At 41.6% G+C, this 24350-nt stretch overlaps 1 protein-coding gene across 2 annotated transcripts; it reads left to right on the forward strand.

Moving 5' to 3' along the window:
• Positions 1-433: 433 nt before the first annotated feature.
• LOC122543318 (ADP-ribosylation factor 3-like) lies at positions 434-16655 on the forward strand. 2 transcript variants are annotated; one of them, XM_043681836.1, is made up of 6 exons: positions 434-485; positions 7064-7130; positions 12290-12499; positions 13345-13455; positions 14277-14401; positions 15987-16655. In XM_043681836.1, the coding sequence occupies exons 3-6, from the start codon at positions 12358-12360 to the stop codon at positions 16143-16145; spliced, it is 537 nt and encodes a 178-aa protein (XP_043537771.1). In that variant the 5' UTR covers positions 434-485; positions 7064-7130; positions 12290-12357; the 3' UTR covers positions 16146-16655. The 2 variants fall into 2 exon arrangements, with proteins under 2 accessions (XP_043537771.1, XP_043537772.1); XM_043681837.1 differs by lacking the exon at positions 434-485 and adding an exon at positions 5119-5163.
• The last annotated feature ends 7695 nt before the right edge of the window (positions 16656-24350 follow it).

A 24350-nucleotide genomic window follows, 5' to 3' on the forward strand; every position in this document is an offset into this window, starting at 1 on the left:
ACCCTGGAGTTGTTCAGGGAGAGGTGGGCGCCGCAGGGAGTGGAGTGCATCATTTCTCCCTCCAATTCTATTTTGATTTAGTCCCGTCCCTCCCCTCCCCTTCACTGTTTTGATCACACAGCACTGTCCCTTGATGTGAAGGGCAGTGTTTGTCACTGGCCACCCGGGTGTTTTCCTATCTTCTTGGTGGTGGAAATTGAATAAAGATTCGTGCACTTTGTGTCTTTCACTGTGTCTCACACCTGCACACACACACCATGGGTGCTGGGGATAAAATAAGCACTACCGCACTTGGGCGAAAAAAGGACAATGCTGGCGCTGCCAGTAATGCCCACACTCCACCAGTGGGGGGGAAGGTGGGATTGAGCTGCCAACTCTGAATGACGGAGAGGCAGAAGTCGCGCCTACGCGTGACGGTTTAAATAGCTGCTCTCGCGGGGTTTGGAGCTTGTAAGAGTGACGTACTTTGCAGCGAGGAGTGGGCGGTGAGTGAATTTGTTGGAGTTAAGGGAAGAGGAAAATAAAAGTATTCTTGTAAATCGTCTTTTACCCTGAGCCGAGTTAGACGATGGTGTAGATAGGCTCAGCCTTCTTGCTAATCCTCTTCCCTCACACAGTTGCTCGGATTCGAGGCTGTCGAATGAACAGGTCGCCAGCGGCCTGATCTGAAAGGCTCTTCCCCGGAAGAGAGTTGTTCCTGTTCCCGTCTTTGCGACGCTCGTTCCCTGCATCTCTCTTAACCCCTTCACGGCTCCATCTTGTGATCGTTTCTGGACGCACTCGGGCTTGCTTTTTTTTAAAAAGTCGTCTCTCACTTAGTGATGAGTTACCAGTCTTTGCAAGGCTTAAAATATAAAAGTTTTTTAAATTAAGAAATGCCTGTTTTTCTCTCAGGCAGGAGGCTGGGAGAACACAGCAAGCCAGGTAGCATTAGGAGGTGGAGAAGTCGATGTCTCGGGACTGGGGATGGGGGGAAGCTGTAGGTAAAGTTGGGGGAGGTGCAGAGAAGTGATGAACGCACGTAGAGAGTATAGCCTGGAGACAAAAGAAAACTTTAGATGCTGGGTTCTAAAGTAGACAACCAGGAGGCTGGAAGAAGGCAGCATCAGGTGGTGGGGAAATTGACGTCTCGGGTATAACCCCTCTCTGCTCGCGACTGCTATCCGTCTCGGTGCTTCCTGCACTAAAGTTTTAATGACCGTCCTGTTAAGAGGTGCAATAGGAACGCCCATTGAACAGTGTTTGCACTTTCATTTTGCACTGGAATTTTAAGATGAGGTAAAAGTTTTTGTGTAAGTTATTTTGTGCCATTGCTGCTTGTTACTGGGCATTGGCTGGTACTGTACCTTGTCCTTGTTTGCAAAGTGATATTGTAGTTTTGTTTTGTAAACACTCCAAGTTGGGGTGCTCACATTTCTTTTTGCATGTGAGCAACTCTCAGCTGCTTCCCACAGAGTTGATACTGACGGATGTGATTTCTTTTTAAGCCTCTCAGCACCAGGGTCCTAGATTCAATTCCATCCTCTGGTGACTGTGCAAACTCCACACAGACACATTCTCACCGTGTCTGCGTGGGTTTCCTCTGGGTGCTCAAGTTTCCTCGCACAATCCAAAGATGTGCAGGCCAGGTGAATTCGCCATGTTAAATTGCCCATAGTGTTAGGTGCGTTAGTCAGAGGGGAGTGGCTTGCTCTTTGGAGGGTTGGTGTAGACTTGTTGGGCCGAAGGGCCTGTTTCTACACTGTAGGGAATCTAATCTAATCTTTAAAGTTCAAACTGAGGCCACTAGGTCAGTGGTGGCCCTTGACATCAAGGCTGCATTTGACGGAGTGTGGCATTGAGGGCTCTAGCAAAACTGGAATTAGTGAGTATGGTATTAGGGAGCAGGTCTGTGCTGGTTGGAGTAATACCTGGCAGATAGGAAGATAGTTAGTTGTTTATTTCCAGGATGTCCTCAGCAGGAGTTCCTCAGGATAGTATCCTTTGTCCAACCATCTTCAGCTGTTTCATCAATTCTTCCCTTCATGGGTCAGAAGTAGGGATGTTTGCCAATGATGGTACAAATTTCAGCACCGTTTGACTGCTTCAGTAGCAGAGGATTGACAATGTTCAAATGCAACAAGGTCTGGACAATATCCAGACTTGGGCTGAGAAGTGGCAAGTAAGAGTCATGCCACAAATGCCAGACAATGACCATCTCCAATAAGAGACAATCTAATCACTGTCCCTTGACATTCAATGATGGGGAGGTGATGGTCTAGTGTATTAGGCCATGGGAGTATTAATCCAGAGACTTAAGTAATGTTCTGGGGGCACTAGTTCAAATCCTGTCCTTGCAGATGGTGGAAATTAAGTCCAGTAAAAGTTTAGAATTAATCAATGATTTCATGATATTTGAAAAGCCCATTGCTATCCTCACATACTCTGGCCTACGTGTGACTCTAGACCCACAGCATTGTAGTTGTTGTCTTGACTGCCCTTGGGGCAATTAAGGATGGTAATAAATGCTGGCCTAGCCATTGATCAAAACTCAACTGGGCTCTCTGCATAAACAGTGGCAACAAGAACAGGTCAGAGGCTAGGAATACTGTAGAACTCACCACCTGACTCACTTGCCTGGATGGGTGCAGCTCTAAGTCAGAGTCGAGTGTGTGTTGCTGGAAAAGCACAGCAGGTCAGGCAGCATCCGAGGTGCAGGAAAATCAACGTTTCAGGCTAGAACCCTTCGTCAGGAATGAGGCTGGGAGCCTTGGGGGTGGAGAGATAAATGGGGGTTGGGGAGAAGGTGGCTTAGAGTGCAATAGGGGGATGGAGGTAGGGGTAAAGGTGATAGGTTGGAGAGGACTTGAGGAGATCTTTGTAGAGAGAGGAGGAGAACTTGGAGAGAGAGCCTACCTTGAAGTTCTTCTCTACAAAGACCTGAGTTCTCCCTCACTGTACTCCCCAAGTCCTGTCCTCTGCTGCTCCACCCTCCTCTCTGACCTATCACCTTTATCCCCACCTCTATCTACCTATTGCACTCTTAGCTAACTTCTCCCCAGCCCCACCTCCCTCCCACTTATCTCTCCACCTCTGAGGTTCTCTGCCTCATGCCTGATGAAAGGCTCTGGCCTGAAACATCGATTCTCCTACTCCTTGGATGCTGACTGACCTGTTGTGCTTTTCTAGCAACGCATTCTACTCTGACCTGCAGACCTCACTTTCTCCTTGTAGCTCTAACATCACTAAGCTGGACAAAACAGCCTGTTTGATTGGCACCATCTCCACTGTGGCTGTATATGCTGCAGCTACTCAATCTACAAATGCAGAAATTCACCAAAGATCCTTCAACAGCACCTTCCAATGCATAACCACTTCCATCTAGAAGGACATGGGCAGCAGATGTATGGCAGTGCCTCTACGCCACTCAACATCCTGACTTGGAAATATGTTTCCTTCCTTTACTGTCAGAATCTATATTCTGGAATTCCCTGCAGGGTATTTTGGCTCACCCATAGCATGTGGACTGCAGTGGTGAGAATAAGCAGCTTAGCACTAATTTCTCAGGGGTGGCTCAGGTTGGGTAATAAAGTGTTGGCGAGCCAGTGACACCCACATTTCGAATGAAAGAAGAAAAGATTTACAAGGGTGTTGGCAGGGTTGGAGGATTTGAGCTATCGAGAGAGGTTGAACAGGCTCTGGCTGTTTTGCCTGGAGCCTCGGAGGCTGAGGGGCGAGCTTATAGAAGTTTATAAAATCATGAGTGGCATGGATAGGATAAATACAGTCTTTTCCCTGGCATAGGGAGTCCAGGACTAGAGGGCAGAGGTTTAGGGTGAGGTGGAAAGATATATAAGGGACCTAATGGGCAACTTTTTTTCAGAGGGTGGCATGTGTATGGAATGAACTGCCAGAGGAAGTGGTGGAGGCTGGTACAATTGCAACATTTAAAAGGCGTTTGGAGGGATATGGGCCAGGTGCTGGCAGGTGCGACTAGATTGTGTTGGGCTATCTGGTTGGTATAGAAGAATTGGACCGAGGGGTCTGTTTCCATGCTGTATATCTCTGTAACTGAGTTTATTTAATGTAGCTGCTCCTTGGTGATTTAAGTTGATAAGAAATTGAATTTAAGTATTCCACAGTGAAACTGTTTGAAGCAGTTAGGTCGTATTGCTTCAGAGGAGAATTTGCTGCTTTGAGGCCGCTAGTTTGAAAGCTGTTGTTTGTATTGGAGTTGGGAGTTTTAATTGTTTCACTTGGAAGGGTTATTAGATTTTTAAAGGCTATGGTGAATTGCTTCATGAAAGGTCCTTTGATGATACTTCTGCCTTCTAATTGCAGACTACCATTCGGTGTGACAAACTTAAATGTCTGATCACTGACCATGAATATTTAGTAATATTTCATTTTTACTGTCTGCAAACTCTTACATTTCAGTTGGAACATCACTGGCTGACTGTAAACTGGAGATGGTTATCTTACAGCAATATTTGCTCCACCATGAGTTATGATTTTGAGTGGGTGCTGAATGTCATGACCAGACAGTGACTCCAATGCAGTGTTTGTGAGATCCTGTTATGTTCTAATGTAAGCTGGGTGTGGTATTCAAGTGTCTAATGGGCATTTATTACAAATTGTGTACAAACACTGTATTCCTCAGGTACGGAGGTGTTGAGGGTAATGCTAACCTATTAAGTTGCAACAGAGCAGCATGGTTCCACTTGGTTAATGTGCCTTGTGATCTAATAAGTAGATTGAGTTGTTTGTACCCTTCTGTTCACATGTTATGACAGTGATATTATGAGTATGTCTCTTAAATGTATACTGAACATGGTGAAAGTCATCCCAATTGACTAGAAAGAAGTGCAAACCAGCTATTGTGGTATGTTTTTGCATATAGAATTAAATTCTTTGCCTGATACTTCCCAAAGCACAGTGTACTATATTCTAGACTGGGTGCAGTTGCCTATCTGATGAGATGGAAAATTGCAGTGATCTGCTTAATGAAGTTTTATGGAATGCATGTCCAAACTGTTCGATCAATAAACATTAGATACCATAGTTTGTGCTCCTGTTACTTGAATTTTTCACTTGTGTTCTCTCTGCTTTTATTTTTCAGATTGTTTGTTTGATCATTATTCAAGAGCAGGAGTGTAGGGTTGTACACATCTGCCAAAGATTATTGTAAGGAGCACTAAATACACATGGGAAGTGTTTTGTAAATAATGCAAATCCTCTGGGGAGCAGTGGAATCTCAAGTGAATGTTGTAGCACCTGTTCAAGGCATGGCAAGCTTTTGAAATGAAGTGATTGTTGAATACAGAACTGGCTCAAAGGTAGAAGATAGAGGGTGGTGGTGGAGGGCTATTTTTCAGACTGGAGGCCTGTGACCAGTGGAGTGCCACAAGGATTGGTGCTGGGTCCTTGCTTTTGTCACGTACATAAATGATTTGGATGTGAGCATAAGAGGTACAGTTAGTAAGTTTACAGATGACACCAAAATTGGAGGTGTAGTGGATAGTGAAGAGGGTTACCTCAGATTACAACGAGATCTTGACCAGCTGGGCCAGTGGGTTGAGAAGTGGCAGATGGAGTTTAATTCAGATAAATGTGAGGTGCTGCATTTTGGGAAAGCAAATCTTAGCAGGACTTATACACTTAATGGTAAGGTCCTAGGGAGTGTTGCTGAATAAAGAGACCTTAGGGTGCAGGTTCATAGCTCCTTGAAAGTGGAGTCGCAGGTAGATAGGGTAGTGACGAAGGCGTTTGGTATGCTTTCCTTTATTGGTCACAGTATTGAGTACAGGCGTTGGGTGGTCATGTTGCGGCTGTACAGGACATTGGTTAGGCCACTGTTGGAATATTGGGTGCAATTCTGGTCTCCTTCCTTTTGGAAAGATGTTGTGAAACTTGAAAGGGTTCAGAAAAGATTTACAAGGATGTTGCCAGGGTTGGAGGATTTGAGCTACAGGGAGAGGCTGAACAGGCTGGGGCTGTTTTCCCTGGAGTGTCGGAGGCTGAGGGGTGACCTTAGAGGTTTATAAAATCATGAGGGGCATGGATAGGATAAATAGACAAAGTCATTTCCTGGTGTCAGGGAGTCCAGAACTAGAGGGCATAGGTTTAGGGTGAGAGGGGAAAGATATAAAAGAGACCCAAGGGGCAACTTTTTCACGCCGAGGGTGGTACATGTATGGAATGAGCTGCCAGAGGAAGTGGTGGAGGCTGGTACAATTGCAACATTTAAAAGGCATTTGGATGGATATATGAATAGGAAGGGTTTGGAGGTACTTGGATGGGTAGGAAAGATTTGGAGGGATATGGGTTGGGTTCTGGCAGGTGGGACTAGATTGGGTTCCGATATCTGGTCGGCATGGACGGGTGGACTGAAGGGTCTGTTTCCATGCTGTACATCTGACTCTGTGACTAGATGGAAAGAATGTTTAGCAAACTTGATGAGAAACTGTTTTGGGGTGGGGCAGGGGGAGTGGTTGCAATTGTCGCTTCCCTTGACCGGTCCTGGAATCGAGGAAACCGAATGTGGTGAAGTACAATATCACGGCATGGTCGAAACGTAGAAATGATAAAGCCGAGAAGGGGTTATTTGGCCTATATCATCCATGCTGGCCCAAATGCTCTTTCTAATCCTATCTTCCTGCACATGATCTATAGTCCTGCAGATCTAACTTCTCCTTTTAAGGAGTTTTAAGGGTCTCTGCCTCCACCAACACAAGCAGTGAATTCAAGAAACCTCACCTTTCAAAACGTTCCTCACATCTCCTCTAATCTTTCTGCTGCTTACCTTGAACGTATGACATCCGATTCTGAACTCGTTATATCCCTCCGTCATCTTTGTTCAAAGGAAAGCAATCCCAACCCCCTCCGATCTCTCCTCATAGCTGTAATTCTCCAGCCCTGGTGGCATTCTAGTAAATCTTCTCTGCACGCTCTCCAGAGCCATTATGTCCTTCCTATAATATGACCTGAACTGTGCACAATACTCCAGTTGTGGCCTCACCAGACTCTGTTTTATTACATCTCTACTGTTTGACAATTTTTTTGACTTTGCTTATTTTCTTTACAGTGGGTGATATCTCCAATTTACTAAAGTTGGACTTGGCTGAGCCTGCGCAGTGTGCATCTGTGTTTTTGTAAGTATTTTTGACTCTTCCCCTCAAACTTGCATTTAGTGTCATTTTTAAGACCTTTGAAAAATATGCATGCATAATGTTGGTTTTGAAATTCAGAGCTGCATCCTACCAAAGGTTTTACTGTACTAAGATTGAGCCAGAGGCTAGCAGACTTTACACTAGTAGGTAAGTGCAAATACATTAAGCAAGCTAGCCCACTGTGTCTGATTTAATGTAAGCTTTTGCATAATTGAATTCTTAATTAGAGCTTTGGAGTCAGCATCTTGACTTTTTGGGGCTGTCATATTTGTAGACAGAATCCAGTTGGATGACTTTTTCCAATTTTGAGGTGTTGTCTCTTTTTATATTTGGGAACCAGGCAGAGCTGCTGATCTGATTGAAGCAGCAGGTAATGTGTATTTAAAGTATAGAGCATAGTGCCTACACTTCAGAATAATCTAGGTTTATTGTTTAAACTCTGCAAATGATGTGTATATTTACAAAATTGTATTTGGGGATTTGATCCTTCTATGTTTCTTTTCAGATGGCTTGCAGTGCTAATGCATAGATTCTGATCTGTTAGAAAATTAACTCCTGGACATTCAGGAAAGCTTAATGCAGAGTTGATAAAGGGGAACTTGTAGCTATGTATTGGTCTCCAGAAAGCATTTGCTAAGGTGTGACATAAGCTGCTTGGACAAGATAAATGTTCATAGTATGGAGGTAATGTATTCAAATGGATTGTGCATTGGCTAAGGCACAGCAAATAGTCAGGATTAATGGATCTTCAGGTTAGTGACATAGCTAGTGGTGTGCCACATGGATCCGTCTTAAGGCATCAGTTATTTGTTAGCTAGTGGACAGTTAAGGTTATAAGATTACAAATGTTTTGGATGTAGGTTTGCTCGCTGAGCTGGAAGGTTCATTTTCAACTTCGTCCGGTGGCTCACTGAAGATATTACCTAATAGGGTGACGAAATGTCTGAAAATGAACCTTCCAGCTCAGCGAACAAACATACATCCAGAACCTCAACCTGAGCTACAAATCTTCTCCAAACTTGCTAATTACAAAGATTTATAAAATCATGAGGTGAATGGTTTGTGGTGGATGTGGGTACAGTTACAATGTTTAGACATTGGATAAATGCATCAATAATTCTGGTTATGGTGAAGGGCAAGGCTGGTAGGTGTAGGGAAAGCTGGATGACTATAAAAATTTGAGGCTTCCTTTCCTCTTTGGGCGGGGGGGTGGAGAGAAAACTATGTCCACTGTAGATGGCAGAGATCCCTAGGAGAGTATAAAGGCAATAGAGTATACTTAAGTGGGAAATTGGGTGGGTAAAAAGGGGACATGAGAACTTCAGCAAATTGAGTTAAGGAGAATCCAAAGGTATTCTACCTTGCGTTTAAGGACAAAAAGGTAACTAGGGAAAGAATAGGGCCTCTTAAAGATCAGCAAGGGTGCCTACATGTGTAAATGCAGGAGATGGTGATACTAAATGAGTATTTTGTATCAGTGTTTTACTGTAGCAAAGGATACAGAAGATCGAGAATGTGGAGAAATAGTGACCTCTTGAAAAACTTCCACATGATAGGAGGTGGTGCTGGATGTCTTAATGCATAAAGGTAGAACTCCTAGGACTTGATTAGATGTACCCTAGCAGTCTGTGGGAAGCTAGAAGTGATTGTTGGGCCCCTTGCTGAGGTATTTGGATCACTGGTAGTCATGTGCTGGAACGCCAGAGGTTGGCTTATGTGGTGCAACTCCTTAGGAAAGCTGGTAAGGGAAAGCTAGGGAACTATAGACCAGTGAGTCTATTAGTGGTGGGCAAGTTGTTGGAGAGAATCCTGAAGGACAAAATTTACATGTATTTGGAAAGGCAAGGACTGATATGGGGCGATCAATGTGGCCTTGTGTATGGGAAATTGTCTGGCTAACCTAAAGATTGAGGTTTTTTCTCTTTGAAGAAGTAACCGGTTTGAGGGCAGAGCAGCAAACGTGATCCACATGTACTTCAGTAAGGCATTTGGCAAGGTTCGTCATGGTAGACTGGTTAGATCACAGAATATAGGGAGAACTAGCCATTTGGATACAGAACTGGCTCCAAGGTAGACCGGGAAGTGGGAAGGTTGCTTTTTGGATACGAATGTAGGAGGTATGGTTAGTAAATTTGTAGACGATGCCAAAATTGATGTAGTGGACAGCAAAGACTTTTACCTCCAGAACAATGGGATCTTGATCAGATGGGCCAATAGGCTGAGGAATGGCAGGTGGAGTTTAATTTGGATAAATGTAAAGTGCTGCATTTTGGAAAGGTAAATCTGGGCAGGACTTCTACATTTTAATGGTAAGGTCTTGGAGTGTTGCTGAACAAAGACGAAAGTAGAGTTGCAGGTAGATAAGATAGTGAAGGTGGTGTTTGGTATGCTTTCCTTTATTGGTCAGTGCATGGAGTATAGGAGTTGGGAGGTCATGTTGCGGCTGTACAGGACATTGGTTAGGCCACTTTTGGAATATTGTGTGCAATTCTGGTCTCCCTACTATAGGAAGGATGTTGTGAAACTTGAAAGGGTTCAGAAAAGATTTACAAGGATGTTGCCAGGGTTGGAGGGTTTGAGCTATAGGGAAAGGTTAAATAGTCTGGGGCTGGTTTCCCTGTTGATTTGAAGATTGAGAGATGACTTCATAGAAGTTTATAAGATCACAAGGAGCATGGATAGGATGAATAGTTGGTCTTTTCTCCCCCAGGGTTGGGAGCCCAAAACTAGAGGGCATAGGTTTAAGGCGAGAGGGGAAAGATTTAAAAGGGATCTAAAGGGCAACACTTTCATGCAAAGGATGGTATGTTTATAGATTGAGCTGCCAGAGGAAGTGGTGGAGGCTGGTATAATTGTAACATTTAAAAGGCATCTAGATGGGTATATGAATTGGAAGGGTTTAGAGGGATATGGGCTGGATGCTGGCAAATAGGACTAGGTTAACTTAAGATATCTGGTTGGCAATCTAATCCCATTGGCCAGCATTTGGCCCATCTCCCTCCAAACATTCCGTAATCAGCTGTACAGCATGGAAACAGACCCTTCAGTCCAACTTATCAATGCCAACCAGATATCCTGAATCATTGACAAATTACACTGAAGGGTCTGTTCCATGCTGTACAGCTGATTTTTAAGGAATGTTTGGAGGGATATGGGACTAGTTCAATTTGTTATGGTCAGCATGGGCTGGTTGGACTGAAGGGTCTGTCAATGGGCTGAGGAGTGGCAGATGGCGTTTAAGTTTGGTTTTTAAAAACAAAACAGAAGGGCAGGATGAATACAATTAATGGTAGGGCCCTGGGTAATGTTGTAGAATAGATCTGGGGATTCGGGTACATAATTTCTTTTTGAAATTTGCATCATGTGTGGGTAGGGTGGTCTTAAGCACATATGCCTTTGCTCAGATCTTTGTGGATAGGAATTTGAGTGTCATGTTGATGAGTCCTCTTCTGGAGCACTGTGTACAGTTCTGGTCATCCTGCTGTATGAAGGATATTAGTAATTGAGGCGTGTTCAGAAAGGATTTACCAGGATGTTGCTGGGAATGGAAGGTTTAAGTTGTAAAGATATGGTGGGACTTTTTTTTAACTGCAATGTAGGAAGTTGAAGGGTGACCTTTAGAGGTTTATGCAATCATGAGGGGCATAGATGGTGAATAGCAAGGGTCTTTTCTGTAGCCTGAGGTGTTCAAAACTAGTGTTTTTTAAGGATTTTAAAAAAGGCTTGAGAGGCAGCCTTTTTGGAGTGGTTCAAGTGTGGGATGAACTGCCTGAGGAAGTACGGATGCAGGTACAATTACAACATTTAAAAGATACTTGGATAAGTACATGGATAGGGAAGGTTTGGATGGATATGGGCCAAACCCAGACAAGTGAGACTATAGCCTGAGGTGTTCAAAACTAGTGTTCTTTAAGGATTTTAAACAAGGCTTGAGAGGCAGCCTTTTTGGAGTGGTTCAAGTGTGGGATGAACTGCCTGAGGAAGTACGGATGCAGGTACAGTTACAACATTTAAAAGATACTTGGATAAGTACATGGATAGGGAAGGTTTGGATGGATATGGGCCAAACCCAGACAAGTGAGACTATTGGTTTGGAAACCTGATTGGCATGGACTAGTTGGACTGAAGAGACTTTGTTTGTTTTTGTGCTGTATGACTCTTTTTTTTTTTTTGTCTATATTAATGACTTGGCAAAAAATAATTCATCTAAATTGATACTTTAAGTGGGAGGGTCTCTGGGGTTGAGGATGTGGAACTTGAAGGGGATGGAGATATATTGTGGGCAAAAAAGGGCAGATGGCTTTTTTTTTTTAAGGAAGTGTGGTGGGATGCACTTGAGGAAGAATCAAATGGTATGCTGTTGTTGAAATAGATTCAAAGTGCAGCACAAAGGGACCTGGGTGTCCTTGTGCATGGAAACAAAGTTAGCATGCACATGCAGCACTGTTAGTGTGCCGTTTTTAAAGTAGGGCAGCCTTACTAAATTGTACAGAGTGTTGAGGCTGCACCCTGGAGTAGCGAGTAAAGTTTGATCCCCTATATTGATAGGTCATACTGGTAGTGGGGGGCTGTTCGAAAGTGATTCACGAAGCTGTTTCCTGGGATGAAGGTATTGACTACTTGGGAATGACTGAACAAATTAAGCCTTCCCTCATGAGTTTGGAAGAATGAGAGGTAATCTTAATGTAACATAAGATTCTGAGGGAGCTTGGCAGGATAGGTGTAAAAATGTTCTTACCGGTGAGGGAATCTTGAATTATGGGACACAATTGGCAAATACGAGAATATTTAAAACCCAGATGTAAAGGAATTGTTTCGTGAATTGTAGAGAATTTCAGACTGTTGTGGAGGCTAGATCACAAGTATTTGAGGCAGTGGATAGATTTTAGTGTGAATTGAAGGCTGGCTTGCACAAGAGTTGAGACCTGGGGCATATCACCTTGTTGAATGACAAGTCAGGCTTGAGTGGCTGAATGGCCTGCTCCTGTCTGTTAGTATGTAAAGTGGTGCTTAAGCGTTAGTGGGTGTTCTTTTCACGATGAATTCTGGTGACCTATTTGTTTTTTTTTTCTGGTGTTTGGATTCTAGCTTGGAGACTTCAGTGATCCTATCATGCTTTTTTTTTTCCTCCCTCCCTATAGGTGGTGATAGACCTCTATAATCAAGTAGAAACTTCCTGAAATCAGTGGAGGAAAACAAGTGATTGACCATGGGAATCCTTATGTCTCTTAAACAATACTTTTCAATGAAAGAAATGAGAATTCTCATGGTTGGTCTGGATGCTGCTGGAAAAACTACCATTCTGTACAAATTGAAGCTTGGTGAAATTGTTACCACCATTCCCACGATTGGTATGTTTAGCTCCTCTTCCCTTCTGGAATAATAATTGAAGAGTTAGTACCACATCAAACTATCTGATTTGTATGGGTTTCACTTTTTAGGTTAAATTACTAACTCCTTTATTTTAGGTAGTATAGCTATGGGCTGAAAGATAATTCTTATATCAAGTCTACAGAAAAGATTTGTGTTCTCATCAAAAACCAATGCAAGACTATTCTGATTGCACTTTCCAGCACTTAGCCTGTAATTTTTTTAATGCCTTGGTATCACAAGTGTGCATGACATTACATAGTATTTGAGAGTTTCTGCCTCTCCCACCCTTGCAGACAGTGAGTTCCAGATTTCCATGTGTGGAACCAGTCTGCAGTTAGTGCGTTTTTTAAAACTGCACATAAAAACATCCTTTGTCTGGACACTAGTTACATATTAGTAGTAGTTTTCTTTGCTTGTTCTTTATTATCTCCATGAGAGCATAGCTGTTTGTTTGGATAACTGGGCTCAGCCAAATTTCCAACAATGAGAGCAAGTGGAAATAATTCAGTGCTGCCTTGAAGCAGCAAAAGCCTAATTAAATCAAGGTCCTGAAATACTGAAGTAAAGATCCTTGCTGGAGGGCAGCTGCTTTAAACCCAATAGAAGCAAATGTTTTTTTTCCAATACTATACCTGATGGTTTGAAAATGCAGCACTAACTAATGCACAGTTTTCCTTTCTGTGCCTAGTTCTGTCTAATTGAGCTCTGGAGGGACTGCAGTAGTGCTGACCAGCTCTCCTAGCTAAATAGACTTAAGGTTTCTAGGAGGAAAAAGGAAAATGTGAATAAAGCTGGTAAGAGTAACATGTTTTATTTCTCTCAGGTTTTAATGTTGAGACGGTAGAATACAAAAACATCAGTTTCACTGTGTGGGATGTTGGTGGCCAGGACAAAATTCGATCACTGTGGCGTCATTACTTCCAGAACACACAAGGTATAAGAAGTGATTCTGCTTTTAATTTTCCTTCAGTTACATAAATTGGCCCTATTTAGCATCTCTTCAAGAGAAAGGAAGAGACACTTGTCCTGAGGTTTGCCTCTGGGTTCTGTATATGATTCAATGTTTCTTTAATGGTTTGTAGAAATGTAAAGCAAGTTGTCTGCTTTTAATCTTTTTCCATCGCAGAAGGTATTGGGTTAGATGCTTGGTCATTGCTTGGTTCCTAATTTTTTTTTCACTTGCTCACTTGGAATCATCAGATTGATACCAGGGTTTTAAAAGGGTTAAATGACATGTGCATGATTATACAGTGACTTTTTTTTCATTAATCTAACACTAGGCAATCTCCTTTCCTGCTGAGAATCCAGAATGGGAGCAGCAGTTTATAGCTGGAGCTAGACCATTCTGGAATGAAACTACTTTTTGCAAGTAGTGATTATATCGCAAAGATGCTTAAACTGATTTAAACTCAAGTTTTTGCTTCATAAGATTATTAAAGGGTTTGCAACAAAAGTTGATGAATAGATGAGTCACAGATCAGCAATGATCTGGTTGAATAGCTGAACATGCTGAAGGAGCTGAATGGCTAACTTGTTTGTGTTCTTTCAGATGTAAGGTTCCTATTATGTGGAATTAACAGCCCATCTCAAAAGGGCCTACAACAATGAACCATAATATACTGTGTCATAAACCTTGGATGTTGATAGACTTCCTGCCTGCCCTTGGTCATCATGTTGGTGATTAAGGACTTGAAGGAGAGGCTAAGTGAAAGAAATATTAACCATTTGAGATGAGCTTTCTTTTTAATCCTCTAGGGTTGATATTTGTGGTTGATAGTAATGATAAAGAGCGTGTGTCTGAGGCACGTGAGGAACTGATGCAGGTGCTTGCAGAGGATGAGTTGCGCAATGCTGTTCTTCTTGTCTTTGCCAACAAACAGGTAAATGAACTGTTGGAGTCCAAGGTAGTTGCACTGGATGAATAGTAAAACAGCCAGTACAGAGTCTTTGTTTTGCATCAAGCAGTTAATTGCTGGTTTGTGTGGATTGCCACCGATTTGATGTGCATCCCACTCTGAAATGAGCTTTGAATATTAGTGGCACAAATGCATTAATTTTCCATCCTGGCCTGATGTTTTGTTCCCGATACAGTGACTACTCATGAGTCAATGAGCCAGACTCTCTCCCTGTCCTCCCTCTTGAAAGGGATATGATCTTTTGGTTTTTCGTATGGATCTTTCTAACTTATGGCTGCACTGCAGAATAAGGCACTTGCAAGTGGCGCAGTTATCACCACTAAATGGCAATCTGCATATCAACTTGTTTGTGCTTATGTTATGATAAAGCCAACAAGCTATTTTTGGCCTTAACAAATACAGTATTGCAATTGCTCGATGTTGTGTTTTACTATCATTTGCCTAGTTTGGGAGAATTGCCTTTCAGTATTGATCCATTCTTTTTATTGGAGTTAGATTCTGCTTCCAACTCCTCTTTTCCAGGCAGTATGTCCTAGTTCATAACTCTGAATACTTCTCCTTGTCCCACATGTGCTTGCCATTTTTTTTTCTTTTTTTGCTTGCTTCCTTGTTTGAATATTCAACCAGTTCATCAACCCTGCCCTTGCTCAACTGTCAACCTCTTCAAACAATTACCAGGAATAAACTACCCCCTTCAAAGTTTGTGCGAAGATTTGTAGCTCGGGTGCTCGTTGTTGTGGTTCTGTTCGCCGAGCTGGAAGTTTTTGTTGCAACAAAAACTTCCAGCTCGGCGAACAGAACCACAACAAACTACCCCCTCCCCAACCATCTCCTGTAGCCCTCCGATCTGTTGCAATGACTCCAATGTTTTACTCCGTCCCATTTGTTGACTGTGTTCTTTAAGCTTAAAAGGATTTTTATCTCTTCAGCTGTCTTGTGCCTCTTAAGATGTTCCTTTCTAAAACCATCACTTTTTTAAACCAAGTTTTTGGTTAGCTGCCTTAACTTGAAACCAAGTATCAAAATATTTTTGATTTCATGTGAAGTACCTTGGCCTTTTTAACTACGTGAAGGCAGTAAATTAAAATAAAAGTTGATGGTACACTCTCCAGCCTGGATAAACTTAGCATGATGCCTACAGTTGGCTACATGCCTTCACCTAACTCGTGGGTTGCAGCAGAAGTTCCTTGCATTTCACTTTTTTATAAAATCAAGCCTTGTGTGCTCTTTAACCAGCCTTGTCAACTTGTTCTGTTAACTGCATGCATTTCTGTACCTACCTCCCCAGAATCTTATTTAGTATTGTACCCTATTTTAATCTTTTTCTATTGTCTTGCAAAATTCATCACTTAATACTGCATCAAATGCCTTCTACTGGTCTGTCCCTTTTGCATTCTGCTGCTATCCCCACTGTTTACTATTGTGGCAAGGGATTGGTGGGGGGTGGTGCTTGTTTTTAATTATGTGGGCTTTGGGAGTAGGAACAGTTTCACAGGCTTCCTGTAAAGCACTGTAATCCTGAGGTATAAATGTTGCCCCTTCTTCCTAGGATCTGCCGAATGCAATGAGTACAGCTCAAATCTCAGACAAGCTGGGCCTGAATTCTCTGCGCAACCGGGTCTGGTATATTCAGGCCACGTGTGCCACCAGTGGTGATGGTCTCTTCAGCGGTCTGGACTGGTTAGCTGGTCAGTTGAAACACAAGTGAGGACTGCTTTCTCACGATTGTTTGGAAAAGTTGACTCACTCGATGAGGTGAATTTAGCCATGCTAACGTTTTTACTTTCATCATTTCCTTGGGGTGTGGCGTTTGCTGTTTACTGTCTTGAATCAATGATACACTCAATAGTGTCTTTGATTTTGCTGTAGTCTCTCTTCCAAGACTTGTTCAAGCAGCTCCTGCTAGCTTAATGTGAGAAATTCAAATTTGAACTGGACCTTGCGGAAAGATTTAATGAACCGACAATGCATTAAGATTTTATTCAATCAACAGTGCACTTACTGCATTCCAATAAGATATTTTGCTCCTGTTTTTTAAAATGCACTTTTGACCACTGCTCTAAACTTGACAAGCATTTTGTTCAGTTCTTTTGTACTGCATTGCAATCACTGGATTAGTAACTTGTTCTGGATATTTTATATTTTTGCTTAATGCCTAACCAGTAACAATAGGTACTACAAAACTAACCTTATTAAATATTTAATCTGTTCACCTCTGCAAAATAGTCTGGTTTTGATGTTTTTGCATGGTTGAAAATATGAATTTTTAGTGAATGTACCCAAATGTTTTCTGGAGACTTGCAAAATGTTCTTTTAAATCTGTTCACTGACAGCTGAGGGGTGGTGGGGAAATCTAGATTTGTAGAGTGAATCAAAATGCTGGGATACTTGGAGCTACATGTCCTCTACTCTATATAATCGGTGGCCAGCTGCCAATTAGAATTAGAGCAACTTGCCCACCCATTTAGTGCGCTCTGATGTATACCTGGAAGTCTCTTTACAATCATTTGATAATCTTCATGTATATTTGGAAGATAAAGTAGGGAAGGACTTTTTTTCCCACCCTGCATGATTAAGGTTTCCACTGTAGCTAGATGTTGCTGCATGCTGTCAAAGAAATGAGTGGATGTATCTGTCCAACCAAAAGTAGTTCAGGATGACTGAAGAAAATGAAAGCCTTTGATACCACCATTTTTCACAGTTTCTGTTACTGTAACCAAATACACTTTAATCAGTGACTGGGTAGGTTCACTGCATCCTTCCTTGGGTCTAGATTTAGAGCAACATAGAACTGTTAAAGAATTTTTCTAAACCTGAAATCTGACTGTGGTGTTTTAAAATGCATGTTTAAAATTGAAGGGTAGTAACAGATGGAAAATGACTTTTGAGCTGCAAGAGGTAACGAGGGCTGAGGCAGTGGAATGGGTTACTAGAATTTGATTGAATCATGATTCAATCTTTCCTTTTAAGAACAAGATAAGCAGTTGAGGAGATTGGGAACAGAGTGGACATTTTGAAGTTGAAACAAAGGTTGGATTAAGGCAGTGGATTTTTGGTGTGTATTAAAATTGCAACACAAATTTTAATTCCTGGCCTTGTTGCATTGAATTATTTATGAACTGCTTAACCCATCTAACACTGCGATCTATTTACCTGTTTTGTATTACCTGCCTTGAAGTGGAAGGTTTTTTGATCAGAGGCATTTCCAAATTAAAATCTTCCCCACCCCAAGCTGGTTTTTTTTCTGAATTGGCTTGTGTTATACAAATGACAATGAATAGCCCATTTCCATTTTGGACAGTTTATAGGTAGGTGTTCCCTTGCATGCAAAATTTTTTTTATAATTGTCTTTTCTTTCTCCTTTTTTTGACTTTAAGTAAAAAAATCAAAAATTTATCCATGAACCTCCCATGGCCCCACCAACTATAGAATCCCTAGAGTGTGGAAATGGGCCATTCTGCCCAACAAGTCCACACCCACCCTGACCCATCCCCTTACCCTATTAGTCTACATTTGCCCCTGACTAATGCACCTAACCTACACATCCATGAACACTATGGGCAACTTAGCATAGCCAATTCACCTAACCTCCACATCTTTAAATTGTGGGAGGAAACCAGAGCACCTGGAGGAAACCCACGCAGACACCGGGAGAATGTGCAAACTCCACACAGACATCGAGGCTGGATTTTGCTTGCATTTTGTCATAAGGCAGTCTTAAAATATTAAGGCCTTCTGAGCCCAGAAGCTGCTTGTGTTCATGTGTCCTGCTACAAACCAAGCAGGACCCTCCTATCTTTGCCTTACTCTGAACACTTTTAACCTGTTCCCATCTCATATTGCAAGTGTTGACCTAGGTTGTAATCACTAAATGGCAAGGTTTCAGCCATTCACTCTTTGAACTGACTGTGGTATGTAAGTGCAGAGTGGTGAAGCACCACCTCTTCAATGAGGAAGAAGTACACTGAAGACTGACCTAGAACAGCCCTTGGGAGGGGGGAATTTCAGATTTCTTTTGTTACCATTTAAAGCAGTGCTTTCCAACATCAAAACAAAAATACAAATTGCTGGCAGAGCTCAGCAGGTCTGGCAGCAACTGAGGAGAGAAATCAGTTGATGTTTCAGGCCAAGTGACCCTTCCTTGAACTTCTAAGAAAGGGTCACTTGACCCAAAACTTTTAACTCTGATTTCTGTTCTTTGATGCTACCAGACCTGCTGAGCTCTTCCAGCAATTTCTACTTTTTGTCTCTAATTTGCAGCATCCATAGTTTGTTTTTTTTTCCCCCCAACATCACTGACTTCCAAGACATTTCCAGTAAGTGCTGGGTGTTGCTGAATGTCTGTCTTTTTTTATTTGACCTAGAGTTCGCTTCTGATTTCTGCAGAAGTGATTTGAGGCTTTACACTAATGAAGTTGTGTTGCAGTGAGCTTGGAATGTAGCTTCAATCTCTTATAATATCATCATTCCATTGGGGAAGATTCACATTTTTGAGATGTATCTGCAATTGTGTAGACCAAGAATAGTCCATCACTATATAATCTCTGAACAAGTACTTGTGAGCTGAAAGATGCCCCTTGTCTTGAGTATTGCCTTGGGCATCTTCCTCCATTTATGCTTTGGAAATCTTAAGATTTGAGCATACAGCCTGTATGGAGGAAGATTGGAATAAATCAGTTTAAAATACCTGTCAAAATAAACTCCATAACAATGTTTGTTTGCTTTTTTAAAAAAAAGCAACCAGAGAATCATTGTCCTTGTGTACCTAAGCTCTATCTTCAACCCATCTAGTTTAAGTTCATGTCTTGCTGTTCTTAGTGACTACAGATCATGCTTGCATTAATGTTCCCATACTCCTTGTCCACATGCGCACACCATTTGTAGTGGCTTACAAATTACAACTGCTTTTTTTTTTTGTTTTCGATTTTGTAATAAAGACTCCTGGAAAGAAATATTTAAATTATTTTCAATCTTCCCACTTGCATTTGTCCAACAATACTGTTATGGGATTATAGAGTCATAGTCATAAGAGTAATACAGCATGGAAACAGGTCCTTCAGCCCAAACTGGTCCATGGTGCCCACTCAGCTAGTTCAAATTGTCTGCATTTGGTCCCTATCCCTCAACCCTTCCCATCATGTACCTATCCAAATGTGTTTTTAAATGTTGCCACTGTACCTGCCTCGAACACTTTTTTATTTTCTCTGGCACCCCACTCCATATACACACACCACTCTGAAGATGGTGCCCTGCAGGTCCTCCCTAAATTCCCCCCCCCTCTTATTTTTTTCCCCCACCCACTCCTATGTCTTCAAGCTTTCAATTCCTTATCTGTGCAGAAAAAAATTATCTGCATTCATCCTGTCAATGCCCCTTGTGATTTTATACATGTCAATGTGGTCACCTCCATCTCCTACATTCCATTGAATAAAATATCCTGGCCAATCTTTCCTTGTAACTCGGACCTACTAGTCCTGGCAGCGTTCTTGTAAATTTTCTTTGCACTTTTGTTTCTAGTTTAATATACCTTTCCTATAACAGGGTGACCAAAACTGTACACAATGCTCCAAGTGCATCCTTGACAACTGTAACATAACACCCTAACTCCTATACTCAGTGCCTTGACCAATGAAGGCCTGTATGCTAAATGCCTTTTTCACCACCCTGTCTACTTGTGACACTGCTTTCAACAAACAATATACTTTGTACTGCTAGGTCCCTCTGTTCCACAACACTCCTCCTGACCTTGCCACTTACTGTATTAGTCCTACCTTGGTTTGACTTTCCAAAGTGCAACACCTTTCTTCTGTGTATTGAATTCCATTTGCTAATCCTAAACCTGTTCAGCGCAAATTATCCTGGCTGAAATAGACATGTGACTGCAATGCAAAAATCCTTTGGCTCCCTTCCCCTGCTCCTTTGACTACAAAGTGTCTACTCTAGATTAAGCAGGGAGTTGCTTGCTCCAACATTTTTCAAACCCTATTCAAGTTCTCCATTACTTTTTCAGAAATAAATGGAATTGGAGTAAATGAAAATTTGCATTAAATCTGTGTGTGATGCACATACTTGGTTTTAGATTTTTATTTTTAGCTGTAAATGTATCCTGTTCATGACCTTCATTCCTGAGTAATGTGCACAAATACTGAATTTGGTAAAGGTGGGAAAGCCCTTATGCAATTAATATTCAGACTTTACTGGATTATGAATGTCTGTCTCTTGCTGTTTGTAATTAAAGTTTGCAGGGTATCGAAATAGCATGTGAAGGTTCACACACCAAGTACATCACAGAAGCACAGTCTCCACTGCTGTTTCAGCTGGTTAAAGCAATGAGGAACAGCACTATCGAGCTCTGGTTCATTGTCCAGTCAATTTGGTGGACCTCTGCTAGAGCAGTAATATGGAGACTGCCTGTTAAGCCTTTATGCCACGAGAAGTAAATATACATTTCCATAATCTGTATTCCCTGCATGCACCATGTCACAGGGAAGAGCCCTATGAAATGTTGGGTAAATTTTGTTCTCTTGCCTGCTTGCAATTTTTAATACTTTTTGAGCCTTTGAATACAAACTAACTAATTGTAATAATGATCTGTCATCTTCTGTTTGAAATGCACAGTCTAAGTATACTTGAAACACAATTGTCAATGTACAAGTGTCTATGTTGGAAAATGTCTCTGCAAATAGTTCATGTTTTCATCCTCCCAAGATGGCTAGTCACCTCACTGAGCTATTAGCATTTATCACTATGCTTTTCAGGTGGATTTAATCATTTATTTTTAAGAGTCTAGAAGAAACTTTCCATGGTGCTAACATATGACTTTCTTCAACATGTTGCACTTTTTGTGTTTAAGTTGTTTAGAAGTGGTGTTTGATCAGATTAGAGCACAATCTTTTTAAGGACATTTCATCTAGGATCTTAGAAAACATCTTAGCCCTACAGTGTGAAAGCAAGCAGGCCGTTTGGTCCATCGAGTCTATGCCCACTCTCTGAACATCCCACCCAGACCCACATCTCTGCATTTCTTCCCATGAAGAATCTACCTAGTCTGCATATCTTTGGACTATGGGCGGAAACTGGAGCATCCGGAGGAAACCCATGCAGACTGAATGTGTAAGCTCCACGCAAACTCCAGAGGGCAGAATTGAACCCAAGTAGCTGGTGCTGTGAGACAGCTGTGCTAACCACTGAGCTGCTATGCTGCCCCCATCTTGGGATTTTCAAATGCCATTCTTTCCTTTGTGTGTTGGGTCCAGGAGAATCCTCTAAACTGATTTGATTTTAAATGAAGGAGTTGAATGGTGTGCAGCCATAAACTAGTCATAATTGACTTGAGCTGGATGGCATTACTAACCTCCCCTTTCCAGGGGTCCAGTCTTTCTAAGAGTTTCTCACTGCAGTGAGTTATTAATCTTTCATGATTTTCAGTCTCCTAGTTTTGCTGACCTTTAAATCTATCCATAGTCACGCTTACCATTACAATTTGGCCTTTTCTTTCCAGCTTGTGTCCCTCTCCACTTTGGATTGACTCCCTTTCTCCCCAGTAACCTGTAGCTTTGACTTCAAGCTCCTACTTTGCTTGTCTTAAATCCCTTGTTCGCCACTTACTGAGCTTTTGATCTACTAGATAATCACTTTGCTGTTGCCTGTCTGTGCATTCTCAGTGTCTATGTATCCAGCACAATTGGTTTAACTGTTCATTTCCACATGTAGATGGACAATTTTTAAGCTGGGACAAAAGCAGAATAGCTATCTACTCTTGTACTCCTGAGCTCTTACTGTCAGACCAACTTGTTACTCTTCACCCTTTTTTTTTTTCTTCAGACTCCATCTGCTGACCAGTTGCCTTTCCTTCTGTTCACTAAATAGCTTGCTCAGTCTCTTTTTTTTTTCTCTCTCTCTCTCTCTCTGACCAATTTTCAAAACAACAATCACCTTCCTTTCCTTCCTGCGCTTCTTCCCATCTGCCATCTTCTCTCAATCTCTTGACTTTTTTTCTATTCTTGAACTGCTAACTTGTCCAAATCTTTCTTGGTCTTCAACCTTTCAAGAGTGAAGATCAATCTGGTTAAGAACTCATGGGTAACTTTTTTTTTCTATTGGTTTTAAAAACTCAGTCAATCTGCCACGTTCCATTCGGTGAAACTCATTCACAACTATTACCCATATCCTAACTTGTTCTTTGCTGGCTTTTGTTGGTGCTTTAGTCTGGTTCAGCCTTATAAAACAGTGGCCATGAAACAGCTTGAATACAAGAACTGTGTACTTTTTCATCTTCCAGCCTCTTGCACATTCTCATTCCTCGTTGCACCTTACTGTTTTTGATCATATTGTAGGCTAAATACTGGATTACCCTATCTGTTTGTGAAGCACTTTTGTTCTGTTTTCCTTCACTATGCAATGGTATTGGCAAACTGCTGTAAAAGAGGGGTTAGAGGTTTTCTGATTTTTCTTGCAACTTGTATTAGACTGCTTTGCAGTAACTATTGACTGACTTTTTATTCGATGAATAAACTAATCAAAGTCTGAAATGAGTTTCATGTGTTTGTATGAAGTGCATGTTTCACCAAATACATCACCACTGCTCAATCTCTAAAGTGAAGTAGGAAGCATTTCAATAAATCTGCATGGTGAGCAGCCTCACTTAAACCAAGCCCTAATATGAAGCTGGAGTGCATTCCGGCCACGATGCAGTAATTCGCAAATGTTCAGCAAAACAGCATGCTGATGGCAAATAAAAGCGCAAAGCCAGTGTTCTTAGCAAAAGGGAGCAAGTTTTTAAGTGTTTTAAAATATCCAACATGTTTTAATAGTGGCTTTTTTTTTGAAAACCTAAAATTGCATTAGTCACAGCATTGTTTACTCTTGAGTCACCTTCTCTATGCTTTTTTTTGTATCTTTGACCAGTTCTAGCAAGTAGACTTCTGGATAATTCACTTATGAGCCAGAATTTGCAGGGAATTGTAAGTGTTTTTTGTCTTCACAACAACTTGAAGTTCCTTTTTTTTTAAAAAAGAACACTTTTTTTTGTGTGTGTGAAGTAACATGTGCCAGAGTGACCAATTACTTGTGCATTTTGGTATACAAATCAGTATTGTGTAACCAAAGACAATATTTCCTGGATCTAAATTTTTTAATTGATCAATTGATTGTGAATCATAGTTCCGAATATCCTCATGATCTCTTCAAAGGTTAATGTATCACTATGGCAGGACCTGCAAGAATTTGCATATCTCACAATGAGTTGGTGGCACCAGATGGTTGCAGACTCAAAGCTGTAGAAACTGAAGGTGGTAGCTGGTAAGTGTGTACTTCTGGTTTATTAACTTATTGTGCCTTATGGAATTTTGTGCAAAGTTTATCTTCAGAACAATCCACTCCCTGAAGAGTTGTGAATTGCTGAAATCCAGAAGCAGTCCCAGGACAAACTTGTCAACAGTTGCTGGAGGGATTCATGCTTTGGCTGTTGATGTACCTAGCTGGAGGTGGGTGTGTACAAAATGGTTTTTGCCCCTGCTCAAACATTTTAACTGAGTTAAAACATAGCTGTTTCCATCTTGACTCTTTATTGTTCATAACACATTAGTTCCTTATCCTTTTTCACCACCATTACAGTTTGGGTTAATCAGCTTCCCTCTACCTTCAGCCAAGGCCATGGTCTTTCGCATCTGCTTTATTCACTGACTTGGTCTTCCACCTGAAATTGAAATATGGAATCATAGAATCCCTACAGTGTAGATAGAGGCCATTCAGCCCATTTGAGTTGGAGCATCTCACCTAGATCCTGCCTCCTCACTATCCAAGGCCCGAGACATACCTTCCAGGTGAGTCTGTGTAATTTACCTGCACCTCGCACCATCTAGCCTAGTGTATTTTCTGCTCAATGTGGTTTAAGTGCAATTTAGGTGACCAC

Source organism: Chiloscyllium plagiosum, chromosome 43 (assembly GCF_004010195.1).
Source record: "Chiloscyllium plagiosum isolate BGI_BamShark_2017 chromosome 43, ASM401019v2, whole genome shotgun sequence".
NCBI lineage: Eukaryota > Metazoa > Chordata > Chondrichthyes > Orectolobiformes > Hemiscylliidae > Chiloscyllium > Chiloscyllium plagiosum.